Below are 14,675 nucleotides of genomic sequence, written 5' to 3' on the forward strand. Positions count from 1 at the left end.
TTGAACTCCACTTGCAGACTAACTCTGTCATAGATGCAATGGAACAAATACTCTGTGTTGTATGCCCAGCATGCTGATAGCACAGGTTAAAAAAAACTAAAAAAACAACTTTGTCGTGATTGCCTTGTTGTATTTCCCCAATTTGTACTGCAGCTCTCAATACTAAATCAATACAGTGAGATTCAAATGGGTTGCTTTCAGAACAGAAGACTGTTCAAAATGTATGAAAACACAATAGTATAACGTTTTCGAAGGTTATAGACTGTCAGACCTCCACTCCTGTACTGAGGATGTGTGTGTGTGTGTGTGTGTGTGTGTGTGTGTGTGTGTGTGTGTGTGTGTGTGCAGGTGTCAGGTGACCGGTCTGACGGAGGGCCAGTGGTATTCCTACAGAGTCCGGGCCCTGAACAGACTGGGAGCCAGCAGACCATGCAAGGCTACAGATGAGATCCTGGCTGTGGATCCTAAAGGTGAACTTTGTCTCCGAGCAGTGTCGGTCAGCTGTCTGTCTACTACCTAGCACCTGGCATCTTAAACCTAGCATCTAGCACCTTGCACCTCTCCTCTAGAATGTAGTGTTTAGCATGTCCTCTGTCCTGTCAATGAGCAGAGCCTCCAGAGATCCAGCTGGATGCCAAACTGCTGGCTGGTCTAACGGCCAAAGCTGGTTCCAAGATCGAGCTTCCCGCTGCAGTGACGGGAAAACCGGAACCAAAAGTGAATTGGACCAAAGCTGACCTGATTCTTAAGGCTGATGACAGAGTCTCTATCGACACCAAGTCCGGACACTCGACCGTGACCATCGCCAAGACTAACAGAGAAGACACCTCCACCTACATCATCGAAGCCACCAACAGCAGCGGCCGAGCAACTGCCACTGTGGACGTCAACATCCTTGGTGAGGACTGATTTCCTGGAGGGTCTTTTAAAGTTAACGTGAACGGGGCTACTGGTGGTGTCGTTGATACAAGCTGCTGACTAACAATCTGTTTTTAGCAATTCATGTGCTACTTCTTTCTCTCTGTGATTGAATACCATGTGTCCTCCTCCAGATAAGCCCGGACCTCCTGCTGCCCTCGACATCTCGGAGATCACCAACGAGTCATGCTTCCTGGCCTGGAATCCTCCCAGGGATGACGGAGGCTCCAAGGTCACCAACTACATCGTGGAGCGCCGGGCAGCCGAGAGCGAGATCTGGCACAAGCTGTCTTCCACCGTGAAGCAGAGCAGCTACAGGGCCGTCGGTCTGACCCGCTTCAAGGAGTACATCTTCAGGGTGTTCGCCGAAAACCAGTTCGGTATCGGCGCTCCGGCACAACATCCGTCCATCATCGCCAGATACCCCTTCGGTAGGTCACATGACGTGAAGAACATCTATCTGTCTATCTATTGATCTATCTATCTGGTGGCCTAACGCTCCCTGGCCTCCTCAGATACTCCTGGTGCTCCTTACAAACTGGAGGCCTCCGACATCTCCAAGGACTCCGTCAGCCTGTCATGGTACGAGCCCGACGAGGATGGAGGAAGCCCCATCACCGGGTACTGGGTGGAGCGGTATGAGCCAGACCACGACAGGTGGATCAGATGCAACAAGCAACCGATCAAAGACACAAACTACAGGTTGGTCAGCCGAGACCACTAGAGGGAGCTCTGCTCAGCCATGACCACTAGAGGGTCACAGCTTTTTATTAACTCTTGGAGTGTGTGTGATTCCTCCGCAGGGTGAAAGGTCTTCCCACTAGGAAGAAGTACAAGTTCAGAGTTGTGGCAGAGAATCTAGCGGGAACAGGAAAGCCCAGCAAGGAGACTGATCCCATCCTGGTCAAAGATCCAATCGGTAAAACAGTTGAACTGTTCCATACTGCATCTTTTTTCATAGAAGTTAAGGCACGTTAAAGTCTGTCATTGTCATTTTTTTAAATCAAACTTCTTCCTGTCCCAGACCCCCCGTGGCCCCCAGGCAAGCCCACTGTGAAGGACGTGGCCAAGACCTCCTGCTTCCTGATGTGGACCAAACCGGAACACGACGGTGGAGCCAAAATCGAGGGCTACTCCGTCGAGATGCTGAAGAGCGGAACCACCGACTGGATCCGTGTCGCTGACAACATCAACGTCCTGGAGCACTTCCTGAAGGGCCTAATGGAGAAGCAGGAGTACTCCTTCAGGGTCCGAGCTGTCAACATGGCCGGAGAGAGCGAGCCCAGCGAGCCCAGTGATCCAGTGCTTTGCAAGGAGAGACTCAGTAAGAACACGCAGGAAATCGTTCATAACCATGGTGTCTTAAAATGTACTATCTTAAATTAATTTGTACAAATAAGAGGCTTCAAAAGTCATTCAATTGTCTTTCATTTGAATTTATGATTCATTTTATCTGATGCTATTCTCCATATAACTCGTTTTGTCAAAAGTTATTCTGCATTTCACATTTCCCATGTTCTGAAACCCTGAACCTAACATTGAACCTCATACTCATACTATTTGCCCAAGAAGTATTGAATTCAGTTGAAATTAGTCTTGAAAAGGTTTTTAAAGGTATTCAACTTTCTGATACCTGCAGACACCATTATAACGGCTTTTATTCAGATGTTTGTGGTTGTGAATGAGGTTTAACCCTTTGTGTCCACAGGCCCTCCCACTGCCCCCCGCTGGCTGTTGGTGATCAACATCAGCAGGAACAGTGCTGACATGAAGTGGACAGCTCCGGAGCGTGATGGAGGCTCCCCCATCACCAACTACGTGGTGGAAAAGAGAGATGTACGGCGTAAAGGCTGGCAGACCGTGGACACCACGGTGAAGGAGCTGAAGTACACGGTGACTCCTCTGAGCGAGGGCTCGCTCTACGTCTTCAGGGTGGCTGCTGAGAACGCCGTGGGCCTCGGACCCTTCTGCGAGCTGGAGGACTCGGTGCTCGCCAAGGACACCTTCAGTAAGGATGGAGAAGCTCCAGCAGCATGTGGACGGAGCGTGGGCAGGGTGGCGGTCTCTAACATGGTGCGTTCTCCTCGCAGCAACCCCCGGACCCCCCTATGCCCTGGCGGTCCTCGGCATTAGTAAGAGATATGTGGACCTGCAGTGGGAGGCACCCAAGAACGACGGAGGCAGACCCATCCTCAGGTAGCATGGATACCTGAACGTATACGTTTGTGACGCTGTGCCGATGTTTGTTCCTCTGAGGGTGTGGTCACGACTCTGTGCTCTGCAGGTATTCCCTGGAAAAGAAGGAGAAGCTGGGAACTCGCTGGGTGAAGTGTGGAAAGACTTCGGGCCCGGACACCAAGTACAGAGTGACGGATGTGATCGAGGGAACCGAGGTCCAGTTCCAGGTCAGAGCGGAGAACGAGGCTGGAGCGGGTCATCCCAGTGAACCCACTGAGATCCTCACCATTGAAGATCCCACTGGTGAGTTCATCAGACACTTAGATGAATGAATGGATGGATGGATGATGGGTGGATGGATGGATGAATGGATGGATAGGTAGCTGAATGGGTGGATGGATGGATGATGGATGGTTGGGTGGATGGATTGATGGATGGGTGGTTGGATGGATGGATGATGGACAATGGATGGACAGTGGATGCTGGATGGGTGGTTGATGAATAGACAGATGGGTGATGGATGGATGGATAGATGGATGGATGGATAATGGATGGATGGATAGGTGGATGAATAGGTGGATGGATGGATGATGTATGGGGGGATGGATGGACGGATGGGTGGATGGATGATGGATGGATTGGTGGATTGATGGATAGGTAGCTGATTGGGTAGATGGATGGATGAGTGGGTGGGTGGAAGGGTTAATTAGTGGACGGTTGGATGGATTGATGAATAGGCAGATGAATGGGTGGATGGATAGAGAAGTGGGTGGGTGAATGGGTGGATGCATGGATGGAGGATGGATGGATGGATGGATGATGATAGGTAGCTGTTTGAATGGATGGATGGATGGATTGATGGATAGGTAGCTGATCGGGTGGATGGATAGATGTGCTGGTGGGTGGATGGGTGAATGAGTGGATGGTTGGATGGGCAGTTCGATATGGATGGATGTATGAAGAGATGGATGGAGGGATGGATGGATGATGGAGGATGGATGATGGATGATGGATGGATAGATGGATTGATGGATGGGTAGCTGAATGGGTGGATGGATAGATGAGTGGGTGGGTGGATTGCTGAATGAGTGGATGGTTGGATGCATTGATGAAGAGGTAGATGAATGGGTGAATGGCTGGTTGGATTAAGGATGTATGGATGGATAGATGGATGGGCGGATGGCAGAATGGAGGAATGGGGTGAGCTTTCCTGTTTTAGAGGGTTGGAGCAGGTTTCACGCCACATCCCGTCTTCCCGTAGGTGTTCCGTCTCCGCCCATCGCGCTGCATGTGACTGGCGCCAGCAGGGACTTCCTGTCCATTGCCTGGAAGCCTCCTGAGAAGAACGGCGGCAGCCCCGTCAGCGGCTACCACGTGGAGATGTGCGAGGCTGGAACCGAGAAGTGGATGCGCGTTAACTCGCGGCCCGTCAAGGAGCTGAAGTACAGGGTGGAGGAGGGAGTTGTGGCTGAGAAGGAGTACGTCCTGCGAGTCCGAGCCATCAACGCTGTGGGAGTCAGCGAACCCTCCGACATCTCCGATAACGTCTTCGCCAAAGATGCCGACTGTGAGTGTGAAGGAGGAGCGTCTGAGTTCAGATCCAGAAAGTAAAATGCTGTTTCCATGTTTTTCCTCCATACATGCACTGAATCCACATGGTTGACTCCAAATTCCAGGCGGGATTTTTTTTACATTACATTGATCAGACGCTTTTATCCAAAGCCACTTACAATTATTCAAACACCGATGGATGCAGCCATCAGGAGCAATTTGGGGTTAAGTGTCTTGCTCAAGGACACTACAGCATGCTAGCAGGAGGAGCCTGGGATCCAACCAGCAACCTTTTGATTACTAGACCACCAGCTCTACCTCCTGAGCTACCATCCCCCGTTTTAACTTCCTGAACCTGGATTTTCCACCACTGGTCCTTGTGTGCTGTGCTTCCTGCAGCAGCGCAGATTTGGAAGCATTACTGAAACCTTTAGGAGATCTCAACCCTTGGATCTAGAGATCTGGATTGAAAACATCTGAAGACAATGTTTTCCAACCACACAAACAGTTGAAATATCCTCCTGTCTCTCTGCAGGCACTCCCAAGCTGGAGTTCCAGACCATGGACCTGGTTGTCGTGGAAACCGAGAAGATGCACCTCCCGGTCCCCTTCCAGGCCGTTCCCTCACCGAAGATTACATGGCACAAAGACGGCAAGGAGCTGAAGGCCGACGAGCGTCTGGAGTTCAGGTCTGCAGAGCGTACTATTACAGTGACTCACTATTATCATTAAAGTTTGCTGTGTTCTATTGGGGAGGATGTCATGACACAATTCTATATCCATATACTGACATTTATACAGAGTGAGAACCGCTTTTGAAACATAAAAGCCAACAAAAACCAACTGAAAAACTTTTCAGTTTAACATCTGATGAGCGCAAAATGTACATCCACCAAATTTTAGGAACAATGTCAGTCTAATACAGAAATTAAGTATTTAAACAAATGTGCGACTATGGTGATACTTCATGTTGCATAACTTCCAAACAAAGTATCAATACGATAATTTTCTGAGCGATTCAGAAGTTGAAACGATTCCATTGAATTGTATCAGAGTATCATATATTTTGAAGCCAGCCCTTCCAGAAAGTCTGCGTTCAGACTGTGAGAAGTGTGAATGTGATGCTGCCAGGTGAACTTACTGTGTTTCCATGGGAACAGGAAGGAGTACACATCCTGTCACCTGGAGGTCGCCAGCTGTCTCCATGCCGACGCAGGACAGTACAAGGTCACTGTGGAGAACAAGCTGGGCACAGCCAGTGGCACCATCAACGTCAAGGTCATCGGTATGTCACGCATGTTCATCACACTCTGCACACTGGGAAACATGGCGGATAGTCGATGCATTGATTGGACAACGGTGTCTGCTTTGGGACAAACCTGTGTTGCCACCAGGGGGCACTAGAACAGGATTTGGGCTGGCTCTAGTGGGATCTATTTCAGTATCCAGACTCATCTTGTGTAAGTAAATCAGGCTCCATGTAGACCAGTGGTTGCAGAAATGTTTATCATACAAACAGCTTCATTCCAGAGTCTGATAGACAACGTGAATAACTTACAAAGGACCTTTAGCCAAGTCTGGATGAACTTTATCACTGCACCAGTGATGGTTTAGATGGTTGGTAGCAGGCTTCATTTTGGTGTCTGTACATTGAAAGTTAATAAAAACTGAAATGACAGAGCGCATGGTGTCATGAGGCACAGTAAGCTTAGTTCAAAAAGGTACCTTCCCTCATATTGTGCTTTGATCAGACTGTCTTCACCCCACTTAGGTCTGCCTGGACCCTGTAAGGAGATCGTCGCCTCAGAAATTACCAAGAGTTCATGCAAAGTGTCGTGGGATCCTCCAGACTACGATGGGGGCAGTCCCATTCTGCACTACGTCCTGCAGGTCAGTAAGGAGGAGGAGGATGAGGATGAGGCCTCTGGACGTCCATTAAGTTATCTTCAGATCTTCTCTGGTTTGCAGAGCTCTTCACTAGTTGACTTGTTGACGGTCACTACTCATTCTGTTCTAATGAACCCAAACTAATTGTCTGAGTCTGAACGGTTCAGTAACACTACTTTACTGTTCCCTCCCTCCCTCCCTCTCTCTTTCTCTCGCTTAGCGACGTGAGGCTGGCAGGAGGACGTATGTCAATATGATGTCGGGTGAGAACAAGGTGAGCTGGCAGGTGAAGGACCTGATCCCCAACGGAGAGTACTACTTCAGGGTTCGAGCAGTCAACAAGATCGGAGGAGGACAGTTCATCGAGCTGCGGAACCCCGTCATCGCCGAAGACCAGAAACGTGAGTCGTGCAGGAAGGATGAAGGTCATAGAAAATTTCTTCCTGAGTGAGGTCTTCATTAGCTAAAGTGTGAAACCTCTCGTTTCCAGACGTTCCGGACCCTCCTGTGGACGTGGAGACCCATAACCCCACGTCCAGCACTGTCACCTTGACGTGGAAGCCTCCCATGTACGACGGAGGCGCCAAGATCATGGGCTACGTGCTGGAGAAGCTTCAGAAGGGCGAGGAAAAGTGGGAGAGGTGCAATGACTTCCTGGTTCCCGTGCTCTCCTACACCGTCAGAGGGCTGACGGAGGGCAAAAGCTTCCAGTTCAGAGTCCGAGCAGAGAACGCTGCCGGAGTCAGTGAACCGTCACGCAGCACGCTGCTCATAAAGGCCTCCGATGCCGTGGGTAAGAAGAACCCTCTGGATGGATGGATGTATCGACACAGGATTAAGAGCACACAACTTCTGTTTGAATGCTGACATTTTATTAATATAACAATCGAATCCTCTCTGTGTTCCCCACAGACGGTGTTGAAATACAGCTAGTTTGGATGGAGTAAATGTGTATTAAACATGGCTGCTCTGTGTTTCAGATCCACCAAAGGTCTTCCTGAGTGGCAGCCTGCAGTCTGGCCTGAGCGTCAAGAGAGGCTATGAGATTTGCCTGGACGCAAACATCTCAGGATCTCCTTATCCTCAGATTACGTGGTACTGGAACAACCAGATCATCCGCCCTGAGGCCCTCAGGAAGAGAGTGGAGAAACCCAAGAAGAAGGTGGAGAAGTTAGAGGGAGAGAAGAAGGAAGCAGAGGTCAAGGAAGGAGAGGTCAAGGAAGCAGCGGTCAAGGAAGGAGAGGTCATGGAAGCAGAGGTCAAGGAAGGAGAGGTCAAGGAAGCAGAGGTCAAGGAAGGCGAGGCTAAAGAAGAAGTGAAGAAAGAGGAGGTGAAGAAGGAGGAGGAGCCTGAGCCAGAGGAGCTATCTGACTATCCCACATTGAACGAGCGTCTGTCCATCAACAACAGCAAGAGAGGAGAGTCCTGTGTCATCGTCAGGGAAACAGTTCGTGGAGATCATGGCGTCTACACCGTTAAGGTGGAGAACGACCGCGGAATCGCATCTGCTACCTGCGAGGTCAATGTTCTGGGTGAGACTCTCTTCTCTTCTGTTGTTGCAGTGTAGTGATGATGGTGTTTCCTTCATGTGTGAAGGCTGGGTGGGTTGTTAAAACCAGCTGTGTGTTCCTGCAGACACTCCCGGGCCTCCGGTGAACTTCAGCTTTGAGGAGGTCAGAAAGAACTCGGTCATCTGCAAGTGGGATCCTCCTCTGGACGATGGAGGCAGCGAGATCCTCAACTACACCCTGGAAAAGAAGGATAACTCCAAGCTCGAGTTTGGGTGGAGCAGCGTCACCTCCACACTGCGGGGCTGCCGCTACCTGGTGCCCAAACTCCTGGAGAAGAAGGAGTACATCTTCAGAGTGGTGGCAGAGAACAAGTTTGGCGCCGGACCTCCCTGTGTCTCCAAGCCGCTTGTCGCCAAGAATCCATTCGGTACGTAATGTGAAGCTCTCCCATCGGGTGGTTGGGGTGGAAGTGACATCATAACCTTTTCATACCACCATATCATACCTAACTGAGGAGGAATGATGGTGCAAAGCCTTTTCTCTAGTCAAGATGTTTTCCATGCCACCGATCCGGCGACACCTGGAGCCATGGACCACGGAGACGCAGAGCCACTTCCCGGTTCTACTCTGTTCTCTTGTTCTTCTTCTTTTTCCGCTCCCAGATCCCCCAGAGATCCCGGACAAGCCTGAGATAGATGACATCACAGCCCACAGCATGCTGGTGTCCTGGAAGGAGCCGGGCGACAACGGCAGCCCCATCCTGGGATACTGGGTGGAGAAACGGGAGATCAACAGCAGCCACTGGGCCCGGGTCAACAGGTTTGCTCCTTTGGTCCCTCTCTTCCTGTCCTTCCTCCCTTCTTTATGTTCTTCCTCATGTCCTTCATTTCTCCCTTCCCTCTATCCTTCCTTCCTTCCATCATTCTTGATATCCTTCCTCCCATCCCTTCTTTACGTTGTTCCTCCCATCCATCTTTCCTTCCATCCTTCCATCCTCCCATCTTTTCCTCCTTTTTTCACACCCTTTCTGCTTTCCATCATTCTTGATATCTTTCCTCCCATCACTGCTTTACACCCTTCCTCCCACCCATCCTTCCTTCCTTCCCTCTGTACCTCAGGGACCTGATCGCAGACACGGAGGTGAATGTGGAAGGCCTGTTAGAAGGTCTGACCTACATCTTCAGAGTTGCAGCTGAAAACCAAGCTGGGCCCGGAAAGTTCAGCATCCCTTCCGATCCGAAGACAGCCCAGGCCCCCATCCGTAAGTCCACTGCAGGGTTAGCTTAGCATCCTTAGCCTGCCCATGTTCACACAGACCTTTTAGGGGAAATCTCTGTATTATCTTGCTTCTGACAGATTTTTGGCCAGCTGTGTTTGGTTTGAGGTGTTTGAATAAGGATGTTATCTGGAACAGGTGTTGACAGCAGCTGGTGACCTATATGTCCTGACTGTGTGTGTGTGTGTGTGTGTGTGTGTGTGTGTGTGTGTGTGTGTGTGTGTGTGTGTGTGTGTGTGTGTGTGTGCAGTGCCCCCCGGCCCCCCTGTGGCCAGAGTGGCAGACACCACAGATCACTCCATTGATGTGGAGTGGGATGTTCCACTGGACAACGGAGGAGGAGAGATCCTGGGATACCACGTGGACAAGGTCAGCATCTCAAGGCACAGACAGTTTGAAAAGCTCAGAGACAGATGCAGAAAGTTGAAGTTGTTTCTGTGCTGGTCTTTAGTCCATGGCCGGCACCAAGGACTGGTCCAGGTCCACTGAACGACCCTGGAAGACCCGGGCCTTCACCGTCTACGGAGTGAGGGAGGGAGCCAAGTACCTGGTCCGAGTTATCGCCTGCAATGCCGCCGGAGAGGGAACCCCCGGCTTCACAGAGTCGGTGTTCGTCAGAAACCCTGCCGGTCAGTTTGAGAAACCCCAGCGCTCTGTATAACCTGGAGGAAAGAAAGACCAATAGCTGATTATTGATTTACAGTACATTCAGTACATTCATGCTGTGGAGTTAAGTGCTTTGATTGTCTAAGGCAGTGGTTCTCAACGTGGGCTGAGGACCCCCAGAGGTCCTTACAGAGGTTCTGTGGGGTCACCAGCAAGATGTTTAACAGTTAAACTTCACCGTTATCTAATCTTCAAGACACTAGGGAATGTCCAGTAACAAGTGTCTGGATCCTAGTTTCACAGTTATCTCCCTGACTACAGCAAAGACACTGAATCAGATCGAACAATATAATCTGATCAGATTGGACCCAGAGGCTGAATCTGATCAAATGGGGTCTGTGGTCTAATGCGGGTCAATCTGAGGGTCCTTTGTCCTCCATTCACTGTTTTGCTGTGTGTGTGTGTGTGCGTGTGTGTGTGTGCGTGTGTGTGTGCGTGTGTGTGTGTGTGTGTGTGTGTGTGTGTGTGCGTGCGTGCGTGCGTGCGTGCGTGCGTGCGTGCGTGCGTGCGTGCGTGCGTGTGTGCGTGTGCGTGTGCGTGTGCGCGTGCGCGTGCGCGTGCGCGTGCGCGTGCGCGTGCGCGTGCGTGTTGTGTGTGTGTGTGTGTGTGTGTGTGTGTGTGTGTGTGTGTGTGTGTGTGTGCGTGCGTGCGTGCGTGCGTGCTTGCGTGCGTGCGTGTGTGTGTGTGTGTGTGTTGGCGTGCACAGAGATTCCTGTGATCGAGTTGGACCTCTCGGTTAAGAACGGCGTGGTGATTCGAGCCGGCGAGACGCTCAACCTGCCGGCCACCGTGACTGGGAAACCCAAGCCCACCATCACCTGGAAGAAGGACGACACTAAGCCCGACAAGGAGCGTGTGGAGATCCTGGAGGACGGAAACGAGAGCATCGTGCACATCAAGAACGTCCAGAGGAAGGACTGCGGAAAGTACCAGATCACCGCCTGCAACCCCAGTGGCACAAAGTCCGCTTGGGCCCGGGTGGATGTCATGGGTCAGTGTGCAGACCTTCTGCTTCCTGGTTCAGAAACACGTATTAGAAGCAGCATTTTGACTGGAAGAATAATATAAATCAATAAATAGGGGGATGTAAGGAGAGATGGAAGTTTAGAATACTAAAGTACTGCATCATGGAACCTCACCTGGAATTAACCATGTAACCCCTTCAAGGTATATTTTATTTTCCCATGGTTTAAAATGTCCAGCAGTGTAAGACATGACGCAAAAGAGGAAGTTACCTCTTTTGCATTGAAATGTAAACTTTCTTAAGGCTGTCTAAGTAGGTTGTTTTCAGGAGAATATTAAAGTTGTTGCTCACTTCCAGATTTTCCATTCAGTTCAAAGAGCTTTATTTATTAACCAGTGAGTGACGAGGTCTACAGTTTATTTCATTCATGGTTTTAGAACGTGATATCCATATAGAGCTATTTTCTTTCCTTATCAAGTTTGTTTTATCACATAACCCTACACACCCTGCAAACCAAGTTTAAACACAAGGTTTGTAGCCTGAAGTAAAAATGGAGAGTGGGTGTAAAAATGTAAATGCGGAGTTGTTCATGTAAAGTGTGAACTTAAGGGAAAATGTCAAGAAAGTGACTTGATAGGGTTCCCATTCCTCTAACTAAACAACTTGAAGGCAGAGTTGTATACATACAGTACATAGTGAAAATTCTGTGCTGGAGTTCTGACAGATCCCTGACCCCTCCAGACGTCCCTGGACCAGTGACGGACCTCAAACCAGTGGTTGTCACCCGTAAGATGATCTTTCTGAACTGGGACGACCCGGTTGACGACGGAGGCAGCGACCTGACGGGCTTCATCGTGGAGCGCAGGGACGCCAAAATGCACACGTGGCGGCAACCCGTGGAGACGACCTCGTCCAAGTGCGAGTGTGTGGGCATCATGGAGGGCCAGGAGTACATGTTCCAGGTCATGGCCAAGAACAAGTACGGCATGGGACCCCCCGTGGAGCTGGGACTCATCAAGGCTGTGGACCCGCAAGGTGCAGCTCTAATTACAAATCATGTTGATTTCCCTCAAATCAAAAAGTGTTTTATGTTCAGACACAATGTTATTGTGATATTTTCAAAAACCCTGTTAAAGGGGATAGAAGATACATCATATGAATACCTATTAAAGCTTTTTGAAAACATAGTATCACCATGTAAATACCATATTTACATAAAGTACCTTGTAGATACAATGTTAGTATCATGTTATCATCTGTTAGTGCTGTGTTAATACCATAATATTGACATGTAAATACCATGTAATAAGGTACCATGTTAAAACATGTTAGTCCCTGTAGTAACATGTTACATTTACATTTACATTTAGTCATTTAGCAGACGCTTTTATCCAAAGCGACTTACAAGGGAGAATAACATTCAAGCTACATTGCGACAGAGATTAGTGTAACAACAACATTAGTGTAACAATAAATACTGCAAGGTGGTGCTAAGTAATTGTAGGTTAGGACAGGAGGTACTCACTGAAGAGCTGGGTCTTCAAGTGCTTCTTAAAGACAGAGAGGGAGGTCCCTGCTCTGGTCATTTTTGGCAGCTCGTTCCACCAACGTGGAACTACAAATGAGAATAGGCTGGATTGCCGTGGCTGTATGGCCGGCAGAGCCAGGCGACGCTCATTTGACGAGCGCAGCATCCGGGGGGCAACATGTGCTCTTACAAGAGCAATATTATGTTATTACGGAGGAGGCAATTATGTTAATAACATAATACCATGTTTGTACCATGTTAATACCATGAAATTACCACCTAAGTCCAATATAGTCCTGTTGCCCCACCAGGACCCCCCACCTATCCTGAGAAGTTCCGCTACACTGAGAGGACCAAGAGCTCCGTCACGCTGTCTTGGAAACCACCCAGGAACGACGGCGGCAGCCCCATCATCGGGTACATTGTGGAGAAGAAGCGTCAGGACCAGACGGCATTCGAGCCCTGCAACAAAGAGAGCTGTCTGGGCCTGAGCATGACCGTGGAGGGCCTGGATGACGCCTGGATGTACGAGTTCAGGATCAAATGTGCCAACCTGATAGGAGAGAGCGAGCCCTCCACCCCCCTGATGGTGGTCATCCAGGACGACGAAGGTGAAGAGCTGCATTTATCTACTCATTATATGTAGCTTTGTAAATTACTATGATCCCCTGTAGTGTGTTGTAAAATTGTAGTCACAATCTATGATCATCAGTGGTCATGCATATTGAATTACTTTTAACACTTAAGAGCGTCAAAGTGGCCTTTTCACTTTTTCTAAAGTCATTTTGTGCCCCGGTACTTGCACTTTTACTGTAGTAAATGGTCTTAGTACTTCTTCCACCACGGGTTCAAAGTTTGTGTCTAATTTACATTTTGATGTAAAACAGTTTCCACCAGCAGGTGGTCAGTAGATGTATGAAAGTGACTGTGTGATGTTCTGCCCCCTAGTGGCTCCTGAGATCCACATGTTGAAGCACTTTAAGGGGGACTCCATCACGGTGAGGAAGGGCGAGCCCATCGAGATCCCCGCCGACATCATTGGCCTCCCCATCCCAAAGGTGGAGTGGTCCAAGGACGACGTGCTGATGGTGCCCTCCGACAGCCTGTTGATAGAGACGGTTGAGACGGGACGCATGAACTGCAAGACGGCCATGTCCATCCCAGCGGCCAACAGGAGGGACAAGGGCTGCTACACTGTGTCGGCCTCCAACAACATGGGCTCCACCAGCCACACCGTGACCGTCATGGTGCTGGGTGAGTCACGACACTCATCTTTCTGCAGATGAACGGGAATATTCCAAATAACTGTTACTGTGTTAAAGGTCTGGTATCGCTCTGAAGAGGGTTTTTATCCTGCTTATTGCACTCTACTTTTTAAATAAATGAATTGACTAAGATAGAATATTGATTTGAGAGTGACACAGAACGCCTCCCCATCGTGCACGGTGCTTGTTTCATTCCATAAGGAAATCGAGTAAAATAAAACAACCTAAAACAACATTTTGGTACCAATCACTGGCCCCAGCACTGGGGTCGTGGGCCCTGTTGGTACCCTCAAGGAGGATCGATTGGGGCGCAGAGTCGCCATTATTTAAAGATATATACAGGTACTTCTTACTTAATGACCGTTTGATCTGGATCTGTGTTTCAGAGTTTAGTATTTAGGTGTTCAGTTATTAGTGTATATCCGATGATAGTGATAATGTATTTTTGGGAATCCGACTAATATCTGGTGTTAGTGAATTCCTAGCTTGTCCTCATCTACTACTTTGTCCCCCCAGATCGGCCTCTGCCCCCAAGGAACGTTGCAGTCTCCAACATCAAGGCAGAGTCCTGCTACCTTCACTGGGAAGCACCGCTGGACAACGGCGGCAGTGAGCTGACCAACTACATCGTGGAGAAGAAGGAGCTTGTGACGGAGGAGGAGGAGCTAGAGGAGGGACAAGAGCCACCACCTGAACCCCAGTGGGTGGAGGTCACCAGCAGCATCATCGAGAGGAGATACGGGGTCAGTGGCTGCTTTTCACCCTGACAGGAAGTAATGGTGCCACACAGCAAGTAATGCGCCGTACCTATGACATAGAGTAATCAGAGAGTAAATACGGTAACAGACACTAGGACATACATTGAAAAGGTTCTGTTCTTCTGTAGTTAAACAGTTGACCCATGTCATTTGAAGGGCTTCCAATGTGCCAA

At 49.4% G+C, this 14,675-nt stretch overlaps 1 protein-coding gene across 1 annotated transcript in view; it reads left to right on the forward strand.

Moving 5' to 3' along the window:
* The window catches only part of ttn.2 (titin, tandem duplicate 2), a 211,128-nt gene that overhangs the window by 113,063 nt on the left and 83,390 nt on the right, over positions 1-14,675 (forward strand). Inside the window, exons 124-149 of the mRNA XM_080018974.1 lie at positions 349-470; positions 611-898; positions 1,053-1,349; positions 1,434-1,620; positions 1,722-1,837; positions 1,943-2,242; positions 2,627-2,926; positions 3,009-3,114; positions 3,203-3,399; positions 4,358-4,663; positions 5,183-5,336; positions 5,808-5,932; positions 6,419-6,537; positions 6,755-6,935; positions 7,025-7,327; positions 7,515-8,066; positions 8,170-8,472; positions 8,708-8,864; positions 9,164-9,306; positions 9,572-9,690; positions 9,773-9,950; positions 10,694-10,978; positions 11,693-11,986; positions 12,791-13,090; positions 13,428-13,733; positions 14,261-14,487. Coding sequence (XP_079875100.1) covers positions 349-470; positions 611-898; positions 1,053-1,349; positions 1,434-1,620; positions 1,722-1,837; positions 1,943-2,242; positions 2,627-2,926; positions 3,009-3,114; positions 3,203-3,399; positions 4,358-4,663; positions 5,183-5,336; positions 5,808-5,932; positions 6,419-6,537; positions 6,755-6,935; positions 7,025-7,327; positions 7,515-8,066; positions 8,170-8,472; positions 8,708-8,864; positions 9,164-9,306; positions 9,572-9,690; positions 9,773-9,950; positions 10,694-10,978; positions 11,693-11,986; positions 12,791-13,090; positions 13,428-13,733; positions 14,261-14,487 — 5,965 coding nt within the window. The remainder of the gene's footprint in view (positions 1-348; positions 471-610; positions 899-1,052; positions 1,350-1,433; positions 1,621-1,721; positions 1,838-1,942; positions 2,243-2,626; positions 2,927-3,008; positions 3,115-3,202; positions 3,400-4,357; positions 4,664-5,182; positions 5,337-5,807; positions 5,933-6,418; positions 6,538-6,754; positions 6,936-7,024; positions 7,328-7,514; positions 8,067-8,169; positions 8,473-8,707; positions 8,865-9,163; positions 9,307-9,571; positions 9,691-9,772; positions 9,951-10,693; positions 10,979-11,692; positions 11,987-12,790; positions 13,091-13,427; positions 13,734-14,260; positions 14,488-14,675) is intronic.

This window comes from Zeus faber (genome assembly GCF_960531495.2).
Source record: "Zeus faber genome assembly, chromosome: 18".
In the NCBI taxonomy this organism is placed as follows: domain Eukaryota; kingdom Metazoa; phylum Chordata; class Actinopteri; order Zeiformes; family Zeidae; genus Zeus; species Zeus faber.